Raw genomic sequence first — 24,297 nt, 5'->3', positions numbered from 1 at the left:
ACAAAACAAAACAAAAAAAAAAAAACAATACTTTCAGTGGAGCTATACTGAGGATACACATCTCTGAAGGTAGGATTTCCTAAGGAAGAACCTTCATATGGAACATAACAGACCTAGGTGCTGATTGCTTATTAGCTATGTGACTAATAGCAACTCATTTAACTGCTCTGACTTTGTTTCCCTTGCCTCTAACAGTGTCTGGTGTCATAATTTTAAATGCTATGATGTAGGACCTATTGTGAATAAATTACAGTTACTCAAAGGTTCAAAGTAGTCCAGTGGTTCTCAAAGTGTGCTTGTCAACCAGCAGTATCAGCATCACTTAGGAACTTAAGAGATATAAATTAGTAGGCCCTGTTCCAGACCTAATGGGTTCCATCCCTCATTCTGGGGGTAAGTTCCAGCCATCCATTTTTATTATGTTGCCCATATGATTCGAATACATACTTAAGAATGACTAACATAGGAGGAGATAAAGAGATAGAAGTTAAAAGTCTGAATTTGGGGGGCTGGGCTTGTGGCTCAGTGGTAGAGTGCTCACCTAGCACAGCCTAGCACACGTGCGGCACTGGGTTTGATCCTCAGCACCACATTAAAAAAAAATAAAATAAGGGTTACTGTGTCCACCTACAACTAAAACGAATATTTTTTTAAAATTTTTTTAAGAAGTCTGGATTTGGGTATGGTACTATCATAGCTGCGTGGTTATTCTAAATTACAATCCCTAATTTTCATTTATAAACCAAGTGTTTGAGTGTATTATTTTTATGGACCCTTTCCAACTCTAATTTTATTATTCTATGATTTTACTTAGCAATATAGCAAAACTTTACAGGTCTAAAATGCAGTCTCTGCTCAGGGGACACACAATTCAGACTTTAATGTTATACTTTAAACAACTTGATGGAAGAGTTGGAAAACATTCGAATGAAGTGATGGTAGGACTCTGTCTGAGACCATCAATTTCTCAACCTAAATTTATTTCTCTCAAGTTAATGTCATTATAGCAAAGAAATGAAAGGCTGAATCAATTCTATTGTATGTGCTTTGTTTTAAATGATAAGGCACATTAGATATTTTAAACTTGAATTTTCCCTCTCTGGAACAGGCTACAGTGTGCTATGGTTAAAGGAGATACTCAGAATGCTTAAAGATGAATTCCTTACTCCCTTTAAAAAGTTTGAGATATTCAAGTAAGCCAGTTAGGATGCTACATGCCTTTAGTCTCAGCTACTTAGAAGATGGAGGTGGGATGATCTCTTGCTTGATCTTAGAGTTTGAGGTCAGCCTGGGCAACATAGAGCCCCATCTCAAAAACATATACAAGTAAATAATTAACAAATAAAATTTCATACTATTAAAAAAAGATACTCAAATAATAGCTGCCAAGGTAGGAAGGGACTGCTAAAATATCAAAGAATTATGGGATGCTTTTTACAGATTTACAGAGTGGCATATTTATATAAAAAGAAACATATTAGCCTAACAAATCACTAGGGTTATTCTACATACTAAAGTTCTTACATTTTCACCAGTGTTGCTCTGATCTGGAAATCCTGTTGCTCCTTCTGGGATGAGAGAACCCCTTGAATCCTCCCTCTTCATTCCATGTCCATTTTGAAAAGACCCATAGGCTAGGGGAAAGAGCCAAGTTCTTGTTAGCAACAGGAGAAACCATCAAGTATATTTTTAAAATAAGTATTAGATTAATTTATATAAACTTATACTATAGGGAACCAATGTTGGTTATCTAAAATGTGAAATTTACATCAAAACACCAGAAGAAAGCTAGTGAAGGTTAAAAAAATATTTTTTATTCCTTAAAACACTTTGCTATGTATAAAACTGTAAGAAATTCCTTGGAAGTCATAAAATAAAGCCATGTAATTTGAGAAACAGTTTTATAGGAAAGAAAAATTTGGCCCAGAAAAAGGTAGTGTCTTACCCGAAATTGGTGACAGACAACAGGATGGGAAATCATTATCTTCTATTTACTCAAGAATATTGAGCTACATTTTAAACAAACTTAGACAACTGAGGCAAGTATGAATCATATTTTTAATTCAACTTTAGTAGAGATCATGATAATATAGTTTTATTAGAAATATTTCAAAGCTACAGAAGTACAGGGTACATTTCATTTTTCCACTTTTTAATTGGTACATAATTAAACTTAATAATTGGATTCATTAAGCATATTCATATATGCACATAAGATAACTTGATTGATCTCATTTCCCAGTAACCTTCTCTTTTCCTACCCTCCTCCTTCTCCTACAGGGTACATTTCAAAATACTTAAGAAATGTATAATTTTTAAATGTATAATTTTAAAATTACCAGTGTCTTTTTCAGTGCTCAGACTCCCTCTATTCGTAGGTGAAGTAAAGCCACATGGAAACTCATCCCTGGATGCCTGAACAGAATATGATTCTTGTATTATTAAACAAATTTGTACACTAGCAAGAGAAATCTGAATTAACAGAATAAAATGGCAACCAAATTTTAAACAAAGCTCATTGTAAAAGTCTAACTCAAGTACTAAATTTAAGGGACTCTTTTTTAAAAAATGTCTACTAGCCAATTATTCCAACTATGACCTCTGGTCAAGTGATATAACTTTAGATGGCTGTAACCAGAAAAAATATAAACATGTTTCAGCCCTCTTCCTAGGAGCAAGGGGCAATTCTAGAAGTAGGGATGTGGTTAGAAGCTCTAAGTTAACTTGAGCTGCAAAAGAAAGAAGAGATGAGTGAAATGCTTCCAAATATCATTGTTCACTGTATGTGGAATGGACATAAGCATGAAGCTATTGTGTTGTGAAGAAATACCAGCCTAATACCCAGATAGGTGATATAGCATCCTAATTGACATGATCAAGTGCCACAGGCAAGAAAACCATCAGGCAAACTTAAAAGTGGCTTTCACATGAACCTGGAGTAGGCTTAACAAATTATCTGGGGAATTTCACAAGGAAATTTCCATAGTAAGTTGTGAAGGACAGTTTAACCTGCCCCAATAATATGACAGGTTCAAAGTGCAAAGGTGATAATGGGCCATACAGAACATGGAAGGGGGAAGGCGTTAATAGTTTCACTGGGCAGACTAATACAAAATGTATAATTCTATACAAATATCTGTCTATCTGGTACTGGGAATTGAACCCAAGGGCACTCTACCACTGAGCTATATCCCCAGCCCTTCTTCTTCTTCTTCTTTTTTTTTTTTTTTTTTTTTTTTTGAGAAAGCATTTTGCTAGATTACAGAGATTGGCCTCAACCTTGTGTTCCTCTTGGCTTATCCTTTTCAAGTTGCTGGTATCAGGCATGCACCATTGTGCTAAGCTAACACCATCTTTTTAAAAGTTTTTAGATCATTCTTATTATTTTTTGTGGTGTGGTGGATTGGACCCAGGGTCTCAGGCATAGTAGGCAAGTGCTCTACTACCGAACTACATCCCCAGCCCCCTAACATCATATTGTAGTAGGGTCATTGGTAAATCGGAAAACTTGAAGAGGGGTGACTAAGAAATTAAAGGATTTGAAATGAAGTGGAGATACTTGGCATGGAGAAAAGTTTAGAAGGGACTTGTTGAAAGGATAGCTTGTGTCTCTAGAAGACCAAACTAGGACCAGTGAATAGAAACATTTTTAGGTCTTAGATAAGAAGGTGTGCTTTAATTATTACAATGGAAAATTTTGTTTTGCCAAATAGGGGGCTGACTGCCTCTCCAAAGTTCCTTCTTTTTTGAGGGCGGGAGTACTGGGGATTGAACCCAGGGGCACTTAACCACTGAGCCACATGCCAAGCCCTTTTTTTGTTTTTGTATTTTTTACTTAGAGACAGGTTCTCACCGAGTTACTTAGGGTCTCGCTAGATTGCTGAGGCCAGCTTTGAACTTACGGATCCTCCTGCCTCAGCCTCCTAAGCCACTGGTAATACTGTGCACCACCATCAGCAGCCAACGTTCCTTATTTTTAAAGGGGATTAAAAGAAAGCACAGACCAATTTTGATAAACTAAAAGAGACTACCAAGGGAAGGGAGAAGCAAAGGTATACAGTTTAATCCCCAGCATCTAACATTCTGGAAGTGAAGAATCCTTTTACGGAGTTGGGGGGGCAGGGGCAGAGATGGGGAATTGAACTCAGGAGCGTATTACCACTGAGACACATCCCCAGCTTTTTTATTTAAGACAAGGTATCACTAAGCTGCTTAGGGCCTGGCTAAGTTGCTGAGGCTGGCCTTGTACTTGTGATCCTCCTGCCTCAGCCTCCTGAGTTACTGGGATTATAGTAGTGTGTTACTGCAAACAGCTTTTTATTCAGTTTTCAAGTTGCATAAATATATCAAGGCATATTAACACCAGAAAGTATTAAGAACAAAACACTGGGTGGTGAGGCTGGGATTGTGGCTCAGTGGTAGTGCACTTGCCTAGCATGCATGAGGCACTGGGTTCAATTCTAAGCACCACAGAAAAATAAATAAAATAAAGTTCCATCAACAACTAAAACATTTTAAAAAAAAGAACAAAACACTGGGGCAAGGGAATCTCTTGGACCCTGTTATTCAAAGAACGATCCTTGGACCAGAGGCATCCAAAAGCTTATCAGAAACCAGACTCTCAAGCCCCATCCAAGAATTACTGAATTAGAATCAGTGTTTCACAATAATCTCCAGGTGATTCAAATGCAAATTAAATTTTGAGAAGCACTGTTCTAGGAAAATAGTGTAAATGTGAAAATGGAATAAAAAGTGAACTCTTAAAATTGAGATCATATGTACAGTATATAACCCCAATTCCAAATGGGTTTAGTAAAATAGAATAAAACTTGAACAGAATTGCATTAATACTTACAGAATTAGGCATTGCTGCACAAGAATACAAAGTATCTCGACCTGCTAGTCGCTGTATGTTTTCCAAAAGCAATCCAACAAATGGGAGGTACAATTGTGCTATTTTGGCTTGTTGGTTCTAAGAAATAATTAACAAAAGCTTAATTGGTGCATAATATGTATATATTATAATTAAACAATTGGCTCCATATATATCCACTTAAAAGATTGTATGTGGACAGATATAAATAAAAAATTAGTGAAGCATGAATCTGTTGATACTTAAGAGTCTCAAAACCAATTACCCCAGAACTTCATTGGCATTCTGATCTAATTACAATACAGAGCCAAATCATACCCCTCAAATAAAACTACATAAAGTAAAATGTTGTATTTAATAGCAGTCGACCCATAAAGCAGATAATACTAGTCTTCTTTTTGTCTGTCTCGTTTACTGCTTCATCTGTAGTGCCTGGGCACACAGCAGATGGTCAGTACACTGAATGAATGAATAAATAAATAAATGGAAGAAGTGAAAAAACAGTGAAGTACTGTATTGATTCAAGAAACACTTTTTGCTTTGATTAAAACTACAATGACAATCATCAGATCTTGGTGCCATAAGGAAATGAGAATATCAGAGAGACTGATATGACTGTAAATAAGTAAATAAAGCTGGCTACTAACACAATTAATTTGTTGTCTCTTATACAAATGTATTTATCATTTTCCTCAGCTACAGACATTTCTCACTGGATATGTACAAACATTCAAATCAGAGAAAACAATGATGGTGATGGCATAAGACATAAAAGTTCCCCTCTGTATTTCAGAACTTTGGGAAGTTTGGAGATTTAGATAAGGACAGCAGGGCAAAATGGTCAACCTATAGAATACAAAAGACCAAAAGTATCTCACTTGTTTGGGTTTCATTTCATTTCAATTTTTTGGCACTGAAAATTGAACCCATGGGTTCTCTATCACTTTTTACATATTTGTAAACAGTTCTCTACCACCTTTTACATATTTGTAAACAATTACCATACATCCATCTTATTTCATTCTTAACAAGATTGAATAGCCTTCACTACTTTCCTTTTTGCTGTGACTTTCATTTTGAGATTTCTCAGCTTGATGACTACCTTTCTTTTTCTAAATTTTCAGTGCCCCATGTGAGATATGAGAAGAGGAATAGCTAGCAGGAGTGCAGGTTTTAGAATTAGACATGAGCAAACTTCAGACCTCCTCTACCACTGAGGTATATCCCATCCCTCTTATATTTTTATTGTGACACAGGGTTTCACAAAGCTGCTGAGGCTCTTGCTAAATTGTTGAGGTTGGCCTACAATTTTCAATCTTCCTGCCTTAGCATCTGGGTCACTAGGATTACAGGTGTGTACCTCTGAACCAGGATGCATTGATTCTTGAGGTTAAACAATTTTTCGTTTATTAGTTGGTTGTTTGCACTTTGTGAATTTCAGGAACCCTTCTTAACAGACTTCCTTCTAACATCATACCCCATCAATTATAATAGTCTCTCTCACCAGAAGATTAGGATTCAGTAGGTCTAGGCTGCCCCAGATGATGTTGATGTGCAGATATGAGAACCACTAAGGTAGTCCAACATCCTGCCTAAAGCAGGAATGGTCCAATGGTCCTTATATGCAATCTGACAATGGTTAGTTGGTAAAACTTACTTAAATTCCCAGTGCTTTGAGGCTAGGAAAAAACCCCACTACTTTTACATAGCGACCTTTTACATATTTGTAAACAGTTACCATGCATCCATCTTAATTCATTCTTAACAAGACTGAATAGCCTTCACTACTTTCCTTTTTGCTGTGACTTTCATTTTGAGATTTCTCAGCTTGATGACTACCTTTCTTTTTCTAATGTTTCAGTGCCCCATTTGAGATTTGAGAAGAGGAATAGCTAGCAGGAGTGCAGGTTTTAGAATTAGACTTGAGCAAACTTCAGACCTCCTATTATTGGCTGCTTAATGTGGGGTTTTGTTTTGTTACTAGGGATGGAACTCAGGGATGCTTAACCACTGAACCATACATCCACACCTTGTTATGTTTTATTTTTGAGATAGGGTCTTGCGGAGTTGCTTAGGGACTCACTAAATTGCTAAGGCTGGCTTTGAACTCACAATCCTCTTGCCTCAGCCTCCCAAATCACTGAGATTACAGCTGTGTGCTACCATGCCAGGCTAGCTACTTGATTTTGATCAAGTTATTTAATTGCAGTTTTCTTTTTGATAAATATAAATGGGAACAATAATAATTATAATTAATAATAATTTATGTGAGATATTTAAGATAGTAGCATATAGAAAATACTCAATAAAGTTTAGCAACTATTGTTAATATTATATAACACTCCCAAGTAAACAGAAACACAGAAAAACATACAGTCATTTTCAAGTATATTAAAAGTTTTACCTGCAGAAAAGACAGAAACAGTCTAAGAATTTATTAATAGATTAAAAAGAAGGTATATCCATGTGATGAAATACTATGCAACTATTCTTTTAAGAATGTGGTAGATCTAATCTTCAGGATGTATTGCTAAGTGAAAAAGAAAAATTCATGTTGGTTTCTATTATATATGTTTATATATATCATGCAGGCTTGTTCATATATAAAATAAAAGTATAAATAAGAAACTGATAACAGTAGTTGTTTTGAAAGAGATGAATTGGGGTAGAGAACTAAGGAATGGGACAGAGGCATTCTGATGTTTACTTTTTGCAATATATATGTGGATTATTTTTAAAGAAAGGAAAAAGAGGATTTGTCCACAGCCCAACAAGAAGTCAATTCTCTTAGGTGTTAATATCATTTATAATGGGTATAGGAACTATACAGACTGCAGAACAAATGTTAGACTTTGGACATTGTTGTTAAAAGGAAATAAGTCTCCTGGTAATTAGCACAAGAGTTTAATTATGAGTAACACATAATATGGACCAACAATATCTCCAGAATTGCATTAGAGTAGGGGCTTTGGAGTGTGAAGGTGGTTGGAAAGGGTGGGGGATGACTAGGGAGTCTAATCTCAAAATAGGCTCTCCATAGGAAGCATTGTTTCTTCAAACTATGTACTAAGAATTATTTGGGGTCACTCTGAGGGACTTCTTGAAAATTATGGAGACATTATACTCCTTCCCAACCCTCCCCCTTGCATCATCAAGAATGAGGAACATGTTTTATATAAATGTATTTGACAAATGACCTCTTATCCAGGTTGCTTGTGAACTCTTTGCACCACACAGTACAAAGACATTTTAAATCCTCATCTAACACAGTATAATTGAAGCTTTTGTTAAGTAGGCCCATAAAACGAAGTTTTTCTGCAGAGAACCCTATAATCTGTTCTTCCCTCCCTCCTTATTTATGTATTTATTTATTTGGTGCTGGGGATTGAACACAGGGTTTCACCTATGTCAAGCAAGCACTAAACCACTAAGCTACATCATCAACCATGCCTTTTTTAAAAATTTATTTTGAGACAAGGTCTTGCAAGTTACCCAGGCTGGTCTTATACTGTGATCCTCTTGCCTCAACCTCCCAACCTGCCTCAGCTGGGGTTATAGGCAAGTGCATCTCGCCTAGCCCCTATACTCATTTAATGCCTGGACGAAGCTTCTGAACAAAGAAGAAAGGGCTTTAGAAGTCACTGAATGAGTAATGAAGCTTCTTATACCAAGCTTTCCCTTAATCTAAAACCTCAAGCTGTAATATTGTCTAATTAGATAACAATAGCTCTGTATATGCCTGTATGTGCATGCACATACTTTCCAAATTCTGAGAGCAGTAAAATGTCCCAGTTTGTGATGTTATATGTTTAAATTCCACCTATATGTAATACTCTTATGAAATTCCATATTCATTCACTGTCATTTAAACAGGCAGTGGAGAAAAATACAACTTCCTGCTTTGGAGAAGGGAAGTTCATTTTGTACTTTTCCTGTGAATCATTTAAAAATCACAGCTAGACACACTTTCTTCCTCATTGCATATGATCTTTTTCTCCACTACTTGGAACATATAGCAGTTAAACAGAGTCCAAAATAAATTGTATCTAGCAAGACTTGTGAGTTAAAAAATTGGTAATTAAGAAAACATGAGAGGATGTCAGTGGCAAGCATTTTATAAAAGATAAATGGAAATACTATTAAAAGAATAAAATCCATCTCCAAGTAAGCTCTCCAAAATAATTACAATAATAAATTACTCCATAATTTTGTTTATATTTGAATATAAAAGTAAATGGACAAATTATTTAACAACATGATATTTCTATGAGCCATTTGATACCAAGGAAGTAAGTTCAGTTATTCCAAATACAAATAGTTTGCAATCTACTTTGTTAAACCCATAAGATTGAACATCAATAAAATTTTTATATATATTTCAAAGGTGCAAAAAATAGCAACCATAGTGTGGTTTTAACACCAAGACAATGAGTAATTTATGGAAGGTTTACATCCATATCCACAGCTAGTGATAGTAACCCCCATCACATTTTTTTCAAAAAGAAAAACTTCATCATACATATTTTATATATGAGATACTTAACATGTCTTATTATTAACTACTTAATCAACAACATATTTATTTAGGGATATATATATATATATATATTCATATATTTAAGTGTGAACATTAAGGTATATATCTGACAGAATATACATGGCTACATATCTGGTTTTTTTTTAATTCATAATTAGTTATGTAACATATCTTATTCTTTAAATATGATATAAGGATATGAGGGGCTGGGGACATACAGCTCAGTGGTAGAGTATGTGTTTAGTATGTGCGAGACACTGGGCTCGATCCCCAGCACCAAAAATCCACATCCGTGATTTGGAAAACTATTATTTTTCGTTAACATTTTACCTAAACAGAATTTTTAAATCTAATGACTCCAAATGGAAAAATACTTATTTGTAAATATACATTTCCATTAATGCTCATATTATGCCCCTTACTATAAACTTTACCTTGAATGAAAATACTCAGAAATTTACTCATGTGATACTGAAGACTGTATGGACATTCTTACCTTGTGTTGGTATCTAGTATCAAATGCATGCTTTATCAAAAGATTCTTTATGACAGATATAGCTGTATATCTGATCTCATAGTTATCTTGAAGAGCAATGGAGGTTTCCCTCAGAAGTAGACCAACCAAGAAGTGATGCTTGCAATACTCATCTGATAAACTGTATTCAAGATTTGAATCTGCAGTACAATAAAATTTATGACCCATTTATAAAAATATTCAAAAATTACTATACAATTAAAATGCTGTAATTTTCATTTAATAATGTGATCATGCTAGCAAGAACTGTAACTTTATTATTAATGAATCTGAACAATGTTTTATCATATGGAATGAGCATGCAAAATTTTTACACGATGGGAACACTTCTAATTAGGGCTAGATGATAACTTTAATGATCATTTGAGTCAACAAGAAAGACCCTAGATCTTTTGTCCCTATTCTTTTTCTTTTAAACTCTCAGAATTCTTAGAATCAAACCTAGAATGAAAATTTCTATATTTTGCAATGTTCCAGTACATCTCTTTACATGTGAAGAGATTTTGATACAACTATAAACTCAAATAATTCTGTAGAACCATAGTGGGCTTACTTATTCATTCATACTTGTAAAGTGGGAAAAGGAAGAGAAACTAAGAATTTAATTATTTTGACAGTTTTAAGAACTGACTGCTTTAATAACTATTTTATGTTGACCTGAATATATACATGGGATACAAAACAATACTAAAACAGCCTCATCTTAGTCCAATTCATTATCATGCAAATACAAATGATTCATTTCATAAAATCACTACTTCAAATTCTGCCTTTTGCTACTTTTTTAGATCCAAAGTTTAGTTTAGATCACCGATGTTAATGTTCCAGCTAGAACTTGCCTTAACAATTCAGAGAGGATTGTGATCAAGTTTAGTAATTTCCATAGTCAATTTTTACTTTACTTTTTTTTTGTAAGAGAGAAGGTGAGTTGGCCTTGAAATTGCAAACCTTCTCCCTCAGCATCCCATGTAGTTAGATTGCAGGGTCATATGCTACCATGACTGGCTTGCTATTATTTTCATTTCCTCTTCCTACCATTTAATGTAGTTTAGCCAGATAGCTGAAGGACATGTCTTCCATTTCTTTTTGGGCCTCTTCATCATTTAATACAAAGCAATATATCTAGTACGTCTTAATAAATGCTGTGAGTAGTCCAATATAATCCTGACTCCTGATTATCTGTCCACCCCTTCTTTTCCCTGACTTCCTCATAGACATTAACACATACTGGGGGAAGTATGTGAGCTATATAGCTCAGAATGTAATAAGGCGGTGCTTGGATGGTTTGAAAATATTTTCTTTGTTTTCACTGACTGTAATTCCATCACTAAAACTGCTGGGCAGTCAATTCCATAAAGACCAAGGCAGATGATTTTCTTTCTGCATTGGTCAAGCTCTTTTGTGAATTCCAGTCACCTTCTATGTACAAGAGCCAATATTGACTAACCAAGGTGACTTTATCTGGGTAGATTATACAAATGGCAATGATTTTTTACTTCAGTGATTTGAATAAATCCAATCATATTTACAACCACACTTTCAAAACTGGCCAAGTAGCCATTAAAAAGAGCAGAGAAGAAACAAGCCGGAGAGAGGTAGCACACACTTGAAAAACAGACGCACTTAGCTCATTCCTTGCTGCCTTATTGGCTTGCAGCAGGAACTTGGTTTGTGAGGGCAGATACCTGAAAGCTGATTCCTTTCTCAACACTCAACCTCAATTAAAAGTAAACAAGCACACCGCCTTTTACACTTTATGGAAACAACTAAAGGCCCATTTGGCTAGGGAGGATTTGAACAGCAAACAAAGCCCCCATCCATCTTAGCCATTCATCAAGTCAATTGTGTTTAAAAATAGCAAACTACTTTAGAGTGAACCGAGTTAAACCTACCTACTGAAGTCAAACGGTCCACCGCAAATGAAAAAAAATCTAATTAATATATGAAAAGAAAAGGGACAAATAAAAAACATAGTAACATAAGAATAGTGCTACACAACAAAGCATTCAATAAAACGAGCAATGGAGATTAAAACTGAAGGCATTTCATATATTCAGTACATGTTACCATTTTACTCTGCCTTTATCTTTTTTGATGCTTTCAGCAAAAATACATTTATGTGTTTTTTTTCATTTAGTCTCAAATAAGATTCTAAACACTTTTACAGAGAGCAATTTTACTAGCATCTGACATCTGTATTTATGCAACAATCTATGTAACACACAAAATTTCTTCATACTATGAATTCTGCCACTGATACTAGGAAGGAAATGCAAAATATCATTAATGGACCTAGCTTCTGAGAGAAACAATTCTAAGGTTACCATCAAGTTGATTGGTTTAGCTAAAAAAAAAAAAAAACATTGTACTACACTATTGCTAGCAAAAAAAGGGTAAAAAAATTCAAATGAAGGAAAATGCAAATACATACCTTGAACTCGCTGCAGTTTGGGTTTTGCAAACGCCATTGGCAAGTTCAAAGGAATGTAATGTTCATGATTGCAAATTGTTTGTAGAAATTCAAACTTGTATTCAGCCAGTACCTAAATGAAAAGTAGTTAGATATTAAGCCATCTATTGAAGACATTACTATTTTGATACTTTAACATAGTGCAATAATTTTCACAAACCTATCTTAGATGCAACCTATGCAGAGAGAGTTAATGTAGCAGGCCTGAGACTGTTATCTTTAAAAACGCCTGTTGTAAGATTGATGCTGGCTAGAATCTGGGAAATTGGATTTTGACATGTTTCCAATGTGATAAGGTTGCATCTTTGGTGCTAGCCTGCTTTGGCTATTTGTACAAACTGTGATTTATGGTCAACACCTGTTTTGCTTTCCTTTCTAGGAGTCTGGAATTTTGACTGGTTTCTAGTACATGACCAGTGCACTGCCCCCTACCCACCAATAAAATCCTTAAACTGTGTCAAACAAGACTCCCCAAACAGAAATATTGTACACATATGTCTCCATTTCACTTTTAGAGTAAGAGTGCACTCTGTATATGACCCTTCAAAGGAGGGAGAGAGCTCAGGTAGCCTTCACAAGGAATGTTATAGGCTCCAACTGATGTCTATTTTTCCTTTTGAGGATCCAGAAGAGTATCCTTATGGTGCTACTCCAATGACTCTTAGCCATGAATTCCACTGTACGTTGAGTTTTGACAGTGAATTGCAGAACATATGGAAGGTTTGAGGGACCCTCAAAACATTATCCAATATTCCCATTGAGGTACACCAGTACTTTAAGTACCTAAATGAAAATAGCAGCTCCAAATCCTCCAGAAGAGCTGGACATGGTAGCGCACACCTGTAATCCCAGTGGCTCTGGAGGATGAGGTAGGAGGGTTGTGAGTTCAAAGCCATCCTCAACATCTTAGTGAGGCCCTAAGCAATTCATTGAGACCCTGTCTCTAAATAAAACACAAAATAAGGCTGAGGATGTGCCTCAGTGGTAAAGTAACCCTGGGTTCAATCCCTGGTACAAAAAAAAAAGTGCAAATTCTCCAAAAGAGAATAAGTGTCACCCTGGACTCATGCTTTAATGTCTGACACCTACTAAAATTAAGCCCTTATAACTTACCTTAGGATCTTTGGGGCTGAAGCCAGATATATAGTCATTGATCAAATTGAAAACAAATCCTCTATCCATTAATGTCAAACAGCGCTGTAGAAACCAAAACAAAAAGAATGGTTAGTTATATAATTCTAAAAGTTTATTACGTATAATTTTAAAACATTTTAAAAAATTCGTTTTCTACTTGGGGAATGACATTTTCATTTTTACAGATTCTATCAGAGCTTCAGGTGACCTTTAAGAAAAAGATAAAAGGCAAAGTGACTTATCATTGGAATTGAGACTTCAGGGCCTCAACTACATCATTTTCAAAATAAGATATATAGATGGATAGGGATGTATAGATAAAAATAGATAAACACACATATCCACCCACACATACATGTATGTATACACACACAACTATAATCTAATTGGCTACACTGCCTTATTCTGGCCCATACTCACAGGGTAGTCAGTAAGCTTGAAAGTAGAGTTTGCCTATGTAAATAATTCAGAACAAAAAGGAAGGTTTTGGTTTTTTTTGCTTCCTATGAAGTCTTAGTCTATTTAAATAGTCCTCTCCTATCATAGCCCTAACAGTGCTTCATATTTGCTGCTGTCATTCTCCTGGTTAAGATTTCATTACCTAGCAACTGAACACTTGCAGCTAGCCTCCTAATCAGTCTTCAGATCACTCATTTCTCTATCCATCTAATTGCTTCCATATTAATTTCTAAGTTCTAGCCTAAATTATATCACCTATCTGCACACAGGTTTGCAATAATTCCCTATTACCTCTGATGTAATTTCAAACTCCTTAACTTGACCTTCAAGGACACTCACAATCGTGTCCCAACTTAGTTCTCCAGCTTTATTTTCCAGTAGAGCTCTTTTGACTTATTATTCCTTCAAGATGCACTGGGTATTCCCACCTCTGGCTCTATCATTGCTTTTATTTAATCTTGTCCATTCTTTAAGGTTCTCATGAAGTCCCATCTTTCTCAACCACCTTGGTCCGCACTTCCTTTTAAACACTTTGGTCTATACCAGCTTATATTTTACCTAATATTCTCCTATATTCTCACCTAGGAAAAAACTATCCCTTTTTTATGTTTATATTCTCCAGTGTCTAGAATGTTCCTGTGAAGCTGGGCTCAGTGGTGCATGACTGTAATCCCAGTAGCTCTGGAGGCTGAGGCAGGAGGATCACGGGTTCAAAGCCAGCCTCAGCACCAGTGAGGTGCTAAGCAACTTGGTGAGACCCTGTCTTTAAATAAAATACAAAATAGGGCTGGGAATGTGGCTCAGTGGTCGAGTGCCCCTGAGTTCAATTCCTGGTACCAAAAACAAAACAAAACAAAAATAGAATATCTCTATGAAATACAAAGAACTCAATATTAATCAGTCCCATGCTTCACACATCTTATCCTCCCTTTCCACTTCCTCTGACACTGTCCTAGGTGAGACCCTTGTCATTTCTCACTTAAATTACTGAGCTAGACCTATATCCATTTACTCATTCAGCCAACAAACATGCAAAGGAACTACTATGTTAAAAAAAAAGTATTATGTCCTAGAGACATACACAGTTGAATAAAACATGTTCCTTATTCTTGCCCAATGGTAAAAAACAGTAATAAAACTACAGTGTACAAAGAAGTGCCTTAAAAGTCCATAAAGGATACCTGAACAACAAAAGAGGTGATGAGTGCTGCATGGGAAAGTTAGGAGGGAACTAAGCCTATAAGATGAGTTGAACTCTGCCAGGCAAACTTTTCCTCACTTCATTCATTATACCAGCAATAGTATTATTCTAAAAAATTCTTTGGTGTTTCTGTACTGCATACATATCAAAATCCAAATTCCTTAACCTGACATTCAAGGCCTTCCATGATCTGCCACTAGCTAGCCTTTCTAGCTCTTTCTCCACACATCTTAAATTCACTGAACAATAGCTTTCTCGAGTCCCTAAACTCATATCTCATCTGGGCTGAAGGATCCTCTACCTACAACACCCTTAACTCTTTGTCTTGGGGAACTCTGAACTATGCTTCTTGTCTCTGTTCATGTTACCTTGTCATAACCCCTCATTTATTCATTCTTCTATAACATTTTGTTTGTATTTGGTATATGTATGTGAATGTGATGACAGAGATAGCATGATTAATCTTTGAATCCCCACATAGAGGACAAACAAAAGTTTGCTGACTTGAATTAAGCAAATGATACTACTAAACCACCAATATTCTGCACCTTTTACATAGTAAACTTCAAATTTAAATTCCAGGTAAGAAACTAGGACTTTTGCATTTCAGATAATCCCATCCCCTTTTTACTTTAAAAATATATGTAAATGTTTACTTTTTTTGGGGGGGGGCACAGTACTGGGGATTGGACTCAGGGTCTCCTGATGCTAGGAAAGGAAATGCTCCACCACTGAGCCACATCTCCAGCCCAAATGTTTACTTTAAAAAAAATTAATTATAGATTAACACAATACCTTTATTTTATTTATTTTTATGTGGTGCTGAGGATCGAACCCAGTGCCTCATACTTGCTAGGCAAGCACTCTGCCACTAAGCCACAACCCCAGCCCAAATGTTTACTTTTAACATACAAAAAAGCTATGTAATAGCATTACAACTTTCTGGCAAAGAGAAGTATTGTGTTAGAGAATAAAACTCTTGAGTCAGGCATGGTGGCATATGCTCTATAGACTCAGGTCCTAGGAAGGCTGAGGCAGGAGGGTCACTACAGACAAGGAGTTCAGAGACACCCTGGCAGCATAATGGGAGATCACATGTTAAAAAAAAAATCATGCCCTGGACATCTGAAACCTAGTTGTGAATTTTGAATTTAAAAAATAAGGATATTTTAGGCACTAAAATGGCTTTTATAGATTATTGACTAGGAATTTCTTGTGTGTGTGTGTGTGTGTGGCTGAAGATTGAACCTAGGACCTTGTGTATGCAAGGCAAGCACTCTACCAACTGAGCTATATCCCCAGCTCAGAAATTCTTAATATAAGGCTAAGAATGATGAAAAGCTACAAGGAGAGGGGCATTGGAAAGAAGAAAGTAAAAACTAAATGTATCACAAACCCATGGCTGTACTCAGTGACCACCAAATATTGTTACTCCCTTCATGAAACAAATGCAGTCTAGCACTATTCCTTATATATGACAATAACAGAACATGACAAAGATTAATGTGCTATTTTAAAAACAATAATAGGGATTTGGGGTATTTCTCAAACAAAATAACCTCACTGATCAAAACTAACAATTTTCATTTATATATATAAGTAACATATAAACTATGGAAGCATCAATGAATAAGTTGTTTTAGTTCAAAAGCTGCAAATTCTAGAGCCAAAATGGTTAGGGGTCGGGGCATAAGGTCTGTGGCAACCTAAAAAACATATGCCCCATTTAACAACATTTAAATTAAAATATGTTTAGAAATCCTGTTAAATAAATAAAACTTGTCTTTTGGCTTCTGATTTACTTAACTAGATATTTTAGTGGGGTGGGGAAGGAATCAAATTCAGCTGAATTGAGCCATCAATTCAGTCAACAGTGTTACACCAGGCTGGGGATATAGCTCAATTGGTAGAGTGCTTGCCCTGCCCTCAATCCTCAGCACCACACACACACACACACACACACACACACATGCAAAAAAAAAAAAGTGCTACTCCAACAGTCTTATAAAGACAACTGAGTTGCTAGAAAGTGGGAAATTTTTCCTCTGGCTTTCAAGACCCAATACTGAATAAAGTTCCTTACCACATTCAGGTTACCTTTAACTCACCTTTAGGAAGCTAGCCAAACTATAATTCACATTTCTGGACTCATCAGGAATCTCTGCATAGCGAATAGTCACGTGGGGAATTATCGCAAGCAGCAATGAATGTAAGACATGATGATATGCCTCAGGAAATCGCTGGCCTCTGGGAAGCTTAAATTAAATAGACATAGAAAAAAGTCAGAGTTCCAAAAGGTCTAAATCAATTGCCACTTTTACTTTCAAACACATTCTTCATATAAATGTTTTTCAACTGAAGTATAATTTTTCTTCCATATCAAAAACGACATAAGTTCAATGTATATTTTAATCTAGATCCTTATAGGAACTATCTGGTCCTCTAATAATATAATTGACCATAATTATCAGTAAAAACGGGTTATTCTGACCCAATATGGGGATGTTCCCAAGACGATGACACATCAATTTTTCATTCCATTTTTCCTGGCATACCAAGTAAGAATTCAGCTCAGTTTCAGTAAATTCAACCTATGAAAGTTCTCATAAAAATTAAAACTATGACATGAAGGATTTTTTTGGGGGGGAGGTGGTATTGGAGACTGAATCCAGGGGTGCTTTCCCTATGAACTGCACTTCCAGCCCTTATATATTTTTTAAAATTTTGAGATGTATTGCTCAGTTGCTCAGTCTGGCCTCAAACTTATAATCTTCCAACCTCAGCCTCCTGAGTCACAGAGATTATAGGGATTTACTACTGTATTCAGCATAACCGAATGTCTTTTATTTCCTAAGTCTTAGCTTTATGATTCTTATAACTAAGAAAGTTTTTTTGTACAGATTGAGCATCTCTAATCCAAAAGCCTCACATCCAAAATGTTCCAACTATCCAAGACTTTTTGAGCATCGACATGACACCACAAGTGGAAAATACCACATCTGATACCATATGATGGGTGAAAGTCAAAACATAGGTGCAAATATAAAATAACCTCAGAATATATACATAAGGTATATATAAAACATAAATGTGTTTAGGTTGGGTATCACCGCTAAGATATCTCATTATATATATATGTAAATATTCTAATATCTGAAAAAAATCTGAAATACTTCTATTTTCAAGCATTTCCGGTAAGGGATTTTTCAACCTGTACATTTGAAATAATTTTTCAAAACAACTAAATGTATACAGCATATTCAGGAAAACATCTGTTGCATAAATTTTTTTTAAAAAACTTTATATATGCCTTAAACCTTCTGCAAAGAAAGGTTCTGTCTGATGTGGTATTTGTTCTTCTTCCAAATAAATCTTTTCAATATAGACATTTTAAAATCACAAGACAAAGGCAAGGCTTCAAACGTAAAGAGTTTTATGTGGTAAATAATTATAATACATTTTATTTTTGTAGGCAATGTTGAAAAATTGAATGGCTAAGGGTCCTTTAATATAAAAGAGCATTTTCATGCAACTGCTATTTGTAAGATTAGCTTGTTTTGTGTTTTGTATATATATTTAATACCAGGGATTGAACCCAGAGGTGCTTAACCACTGAGCAACATCCCCACCCTTTTTTATATTTTATTTAGAGACAGAGTCTTGCTGAGGTGCTTAGGGCCTAACTAAGTTGCTGGTGCTGGCTCTGAACTTGCAATCCTCCTGCCTCAGTCTCCTAAGCCATTATTCTTACAAATATGTACAACTATTAATTATCAATTAAAAAGAAACTTAAAAATTTATCATACTTACCTTAATTTTATTCTCTTCCAACAAGTATGTGGCCATTGACTTTGCAATTGTTTCAAAGAAAAACCATGAATACTAAAATTAAAAAAAAAAAAAAGCATTTAACATTTACCCAAATCCTTGAAGTTTAGTAGACTTTGACAATCAATATGGATCTGGTCTATGAACTTTCCAATTCATTATCAAAGTCTCACAGAAGACCTTTGAACTGTTTTAGCAAAAGGTACTATAGTACCTGAAGGACAGTGATATGGAAAGGGAGTATAGGAATGTATGTCCCAAGGGAGGAGAGGAATTTTAATACTAACATTGTTTGGATTGCCCACAGCTGCAGATAAGTGTGAGCCAATGTTTAGTTTATTCTGTTATTACTTTTAAATGTTCTTCAGAAAATGAATCTTATTACAGCCTGCACTCAGTGGGGGGACCCAAGCCTAAAGCTGATACCACAACTTGCCCAACCTAAGTGTCCTTTGTAATTGCCAACATTGTGTCCTTTGAGGGGGTAGAGAGAAGCCTCAAGCAGATGAGTCCCAAGATACCTAACGTTGTACTGTTAATAAAAGGCATAAATAGTAACAATGACCTGGAACCATTGAGCGCCTACTACGTGCCTACAACAAATTACTTATAATTTGGAAATGAGGAACTGGAGTATCAGAGATGCTAAATAACCAGCCCCACATCCCAGAACTATACTGCAACAGATGTAGGATTCTAACCCACATACATCTATCTGGTTCTACATTTGTTCTGTTAGGCCTTTGATTGAGGGCAGGGTATGGGAAGGAAAGGTAAAGAAGGCTCTGTGAAGAACTTCAGGGAAAGGATGCATATGCAAAGTGATGGGGAGTGGTTGGGTCACGTGAATAAATGATGAAAAACTAGAACTGCAATGGGAGGTTTCAAACCAGTATGTTTAGAGCTACTTTAGTTTCTGGTTGCATCGTGTGTCCTTACCTTGAGCAGTTTATTTATTGCTAAGAAATCTGCAGACTGTTTTAATATTGCTATCATGGTAGTAGCCAGTGTTTCATGAATCAGCTGGGTCTGAAGAGCACTGGGTTTTTCAGGTCGGAAGTTATACTACAAAGAAAATGAACTGTAAGACAAAGCTGTACCATTTAAAAAAAAACACTCAGCAAGAAAGTTTACTCCACAAACCTTTATGAAGGATCTTAAATAACTATCCAAGCCTTCTTCATGGCACTTTGATACAATATGTAAGAGAACCCTGAAATGACATTTACAAAAATCAGCATGTAGTGCAACAATTAATTACCATAGTGTGATTGTTAAATAAAATCATGTTTAACCCTATAAACACCTAACCCTGCCTGAACAATTAAAAGTAAGGTGATTATATAAGATATAATGGTAATTGAGGTCTAATAAAGATTTCAGCATCTAGCATGCTCAGGGAATTGTAAATTTATTTCCTGGTTCAAAAGAAAGGGGCTTGGAGCTGGGGTTGTGGCTCAGTGGTAGAGCACTCGCCTCTCAAGTACGAGACCCTGGGTTCAATCCTCAACACCACATAAAAATAAATAAGTGATATAAAAGTATTGTGTCCAACTACAACTAACAAATAAATATTAAAAAGAAAGAAATGCTTTATTTTGGCAGCCCAGATGTTTCATCTTCTTTCTAAACCTCTGTATGTGTTTGAAGTTATGTTTGTAGCCACGGCATAGGAAAAGACCCCAAATAAGGTAAATATTGAAACACCCTCTAGTGAGAATAAAGAGAAAAAAATAGAATGAAAAGCATATCAACAGATGGGACAAAAGAGAAGGGAAAAACAGGGCAGGTATATTGACATGAACTAAAATGGGAGATTAATACAAAATTCATACAAAGATTTAAAGTTAAGAGACTAGCAGTGGTTCTCAAACTTCAGTATGTATCAGAACCACCTGGAGGGCTTGTTAGATTGCTCAACTCCTCTCCCGGTTTCTGATTTTGTAGGTCTGAGGTGAAGTTCAATGATAAGCATTTTGGGTTTTTTTGGGAGGTCCGGGGTATCAGTGATTGGACCCAGGAACACTCAACCACTGAGCTATATCCCCAAGCCTTTTTCTATATTTTGAGACAGGGTCTTGCTAAATTGCTTAGGGCCTCACAAAGTTGCTGAGGCTGGCTTTGAACTTGCAATCCTCCTGCCTCAGCCTCCCAAACTGCTGGGATTATAAGTGTGCACCATCATGCCAGGCTCTGATGAGCATTTTAAATAAGCTCACACATGATACTGATGCTGCTAGTCTATGGACCACATTTTGAGAATCACTGGCTTAGAATAATGCTTTAGATTATTCTCAGTGGCAGAGACTATACCCAACAGCAGAGCCAGCAAAGCCAGCACCATCCAATATTGAGCTCAAATGTTTTTAAAGTCTCCTTATTTTTTATTTCAAAATTCAGGTGCATTTTACCTTCTACTCGACAATGTTATCTTTTCTTATAAAAACAATACTGCCTTATTCTTTCAAGTAAAAATTAATGGCTTAATACCTCATTCTGTACAATATGAGACACTGGTCACCTGTGGCTATTTAAATTGACTAAAACTATACATAAACAGAATTAAAAATTCAATCCCATGGTTGAACTAGTCACACTTCAAGCGCTCAACAGCCACATGTGGCTAGTGGCTAAGGTATTGAATAGTCTGAGTGTAGAACATTAACATCATTGAAGAAAGTTCAATTAAAATTGTTATGTTTGTCTCCCTAATATATAAAGCAAGTATTAATGGACACGAAGGGAGAAATACAATACAATAATAGTAAGGGACTTCAATTTTCTATTTTCAACGATGGTTAGATCAACCAGACAGAAAATTAATAAGGAAATACTGGGTGTGAACTACACTTAGATCAAATGGGCCTAATATATGTAGAACATTCCATCCAACAGTAACAAAATATACATTCTTCTCATGTGCACATGGTATATTCTCCAGGACAGATCATATATTAGACTGCAGAATAAGCCCTAACAAACATAAGAAGACTGAAATCATATTTCAACCAAAATGGTATCAAACTAGAAATCAGTCACGGAAAGAATTGTGGGGAATTAAAAAAATATGTGGAGATTAAATAACATACTCCTGAACAAGCAGTTAGTCAAAAAAGAAACCAAAGTAGAAGTTTAAAAAAATACCTTCAGACAAATGACAATGGAAAAAGGACATACCAATACTCATGGGACACAAAAAAAGCAATTCTAAGAGGGAAGTTGAGAGCAATGAACGCCACCATTAAAAAAGAAGAAAGATCTCAAATAGGTAGCTTCTTTATATTTATAACACCAAAACTCACATGGTACAGTTGATAGGAACGTCATCTTCATGGGTCATATTTGTGAGAACTCGGAAGAGTTGCATAAGAATTACAGGTAGAAACTGTATCATGACTTGGATCTCCATGGCATGCAAACACTAAAATAAGTCATTATTAGTTATGAAAACAAACAGAAATATGATATAATTTGCAAATGTGAAACAACAAAAAAGTCAAGTAATGAGAGATATCTTAACTAGAATATAAGCTCATTTAAATGTGAGCTTTCTGGGACAGGGGACTTTGATTTTTACTTAATCCACACCTCTATTTTGGCATTCAGATTTTGTTTCTTTAATATTAAATGTTTAACTGAAGATAATGAGTGTAATTGGAATAAATGGATTAAAAAAAAAAAAAAAGACAACTGACTCCTGGTAATCCAACATTCAATGGTGGTTTGGTGATGTGTTTGGAAATGGTGGAGATGAGCATACTATCCCCCAGCGTTCTATGGGTTTTACAGAAATGTGGGCCTCCAGCTATTCTGGTGAAAAGTTAAATGGACTTTAATAAAGAGCATTTCTATAAATATTTGGCTTTACACCAGTATCATCTACAAAACTGAGGTCATTTTCAATTCTAACATCCTCATAATACATTTCTCCGAAGTGCTAAGACTCTATCTCTAATAATAGGTGTTAAAAATATCAAAATGAAATATGTTAAATTTCTTTCCTTTCTCCCTTTCTCTCCACATTTACTCTGTCACTCAACCAGCCAACCAAAAAAAGAAATCAAACTTCACTGACCACCTTCTCCATCAATTTAATCTGAAACACAGAGATGGACAAGTCAAATCTCTGAATATAGGGAACTTGTCATTTCTGTTTCACAGTCTCCCTTCCTCTTGTTCCATCTTTCAGTTCCTACTCTCTCAATCTTTGCAAGACTCTGTCATCTCAATGATGACTTCCCTAGACCTCTGCACATCTTCTCTTCAATCCAATGTATAGGACAGTAGAGATAGCTCCAGAAAAACATGATCACTTCATGAACGTTTTCCTTCCTAAGCACCCTCTCAAGTATCCTTCCTGCCATTTTTTAGGACCCTCTAATCTATAACCCAAATATTCTTAATAGTTTTCCAGTAGGTCTCTGCACAGCTTCTGTTTATTCCCAATACAGCTCTCATTCACTAATTAATTTGCCTCAAACACTGCTTATATTAGATTACAATCTGCCAAGATTTTTGATGCCTCCCCATTATCATTAGAGTGGTTCCCAACCAGGGGCCACATTGCCCTCCTCAGGAGATTTGGCAATGTCTGGAAACATTTTTGGTTGCCACAACCAGAGGGTGCTAATGATCTCTAGGGAGAAGAGGACTGGAGTTAGGCTAAACATCTTACAATGTACTGGACAGCACTCCCAACAAAAGATTATCCTGCCCAAATGTCAAGAGGACCAAGTTTGAGAAACCATGGCTTATAGAATTAAGCTACTTAAGACCCACACTATGCTTTCTGCCTGAATGCTCATCATCCTTTACAAGGCTTAACGGGTATCTTCGTTGTTCCTTGAATGTATCAAATGCTTTCCTCCTACCCTTGTGTCTTTGTTCAATTTGTAGCCAAATCCCAGCTACCCTTCCAACACTAGTTGAAATCTCCACTTCAATGAAACTCTTCATTTCCTCATTCAACAGAGGCATACTGAATATACCTTGGATAGCCAAACCTAACTGCATGCACACGCACATGCACACATATACATTTGATACAAATAATAAACCTAAAACCCATAGCGCCTACCATTAAGCAGATGACAGTCTAAAGATGATAAAGCTATGGAATGGTAGTAATACAACAGTGCTACATACAAGAAGCAAATGAAGGGCTGAGGCTGTGGCTCAGTGGTAGAGCACTCGCCTGGCGTGTGTGAGGCAATGGGTTAGATTCTCAGCATTGAATATAAATAAATAAAATAAAAAGTCT

The 24,297-nt window shown here is 35.8% G+C and overlaps 1 protein-coding gene across 3 annotated transcripts in view; it reads right to left on the bottom strand.

The window, feature by feature from the left end:
* The window catches only part of Dock11 (dedicator of cytokinesis 11), a 186,108-nt gene that overhangs the window by 56,126 nt on the left and 105,685 nt on the right, over positions 1 to 24,297 (bottom strand). For 2 of the 3 annotated variants that reach the window (XM_046420911.2, XM_046420908.2), the window contains exons 24-35: positions 22,340 to 22,458; positions 20,181 to 20,250; positions 19,977 to 20,102; positions 19,020 to 19,091; positions 17,318 to 17,464; positions 13,529 to 13,612; positions 12,377 to 12,488; positions 11,838 to 11,876; positions 9,907 to 10,085; positions 4,856 to 4,972; positions 2,340 to 2,415; positions 1,525 to 1,634 (exon numbers count right to left, since the gene is read on the bottom strand). In XM_046420911.2, the coding sequence (XP_046276867.1) occupies positions 1,525 to 1,634; positions 2,340 to 2,415; positions 4,856 to 4,972; positions 9,907 to 10,085; positions 11,838 to 11,876; positions 12,377 to 12,488; positions 13,529 to 13,612; positions 17,318 to 17,464; positions 19,020 to 19,091; positions 19,977 to 20,102; positions 20,181 to 20,250; positions 22,340 to 22,458 (1,251 nt within the window). The remainder of the gene's footprint in view (positions 1 to 1,524; positions 1,635 to 2,339; positions 2,416 to 4,855; positions 4,973 to 9,906; positions 10,086 to 11,837; positions 11,877 to 12,376; positions 12,489 to 13,528; positions 13,613 to 17,317; positions 17,465 to 19,019; positions 19,092 to 19,976; positions 20,103 to 20,180; positions 20,251 to 22,339; positions 22,459 to 24,297) is intronic. The other variant, XM_046420910.2, reaches the window with a different exon arrangement.

Source organism: Marmota monax, unplaced genomic scaffold (genome assembly GCF_021218885.2).
Source record: "Marmota monax isolate L192 unplaced genomic scaffold, Marmota_monax_Labrador192_F-V1.1 WCK01_AAM20220418_F8-fsc00155, whole genome shotgun sequence".
NCBI lineage: Eukaryota > Metazoa > Chordata > Mammalia > Rodentia > Sciuridae > Marmota > Marmota monax.
This window is presented reverse-complemented; position numbering and strand designations above follow the sequence as displayed.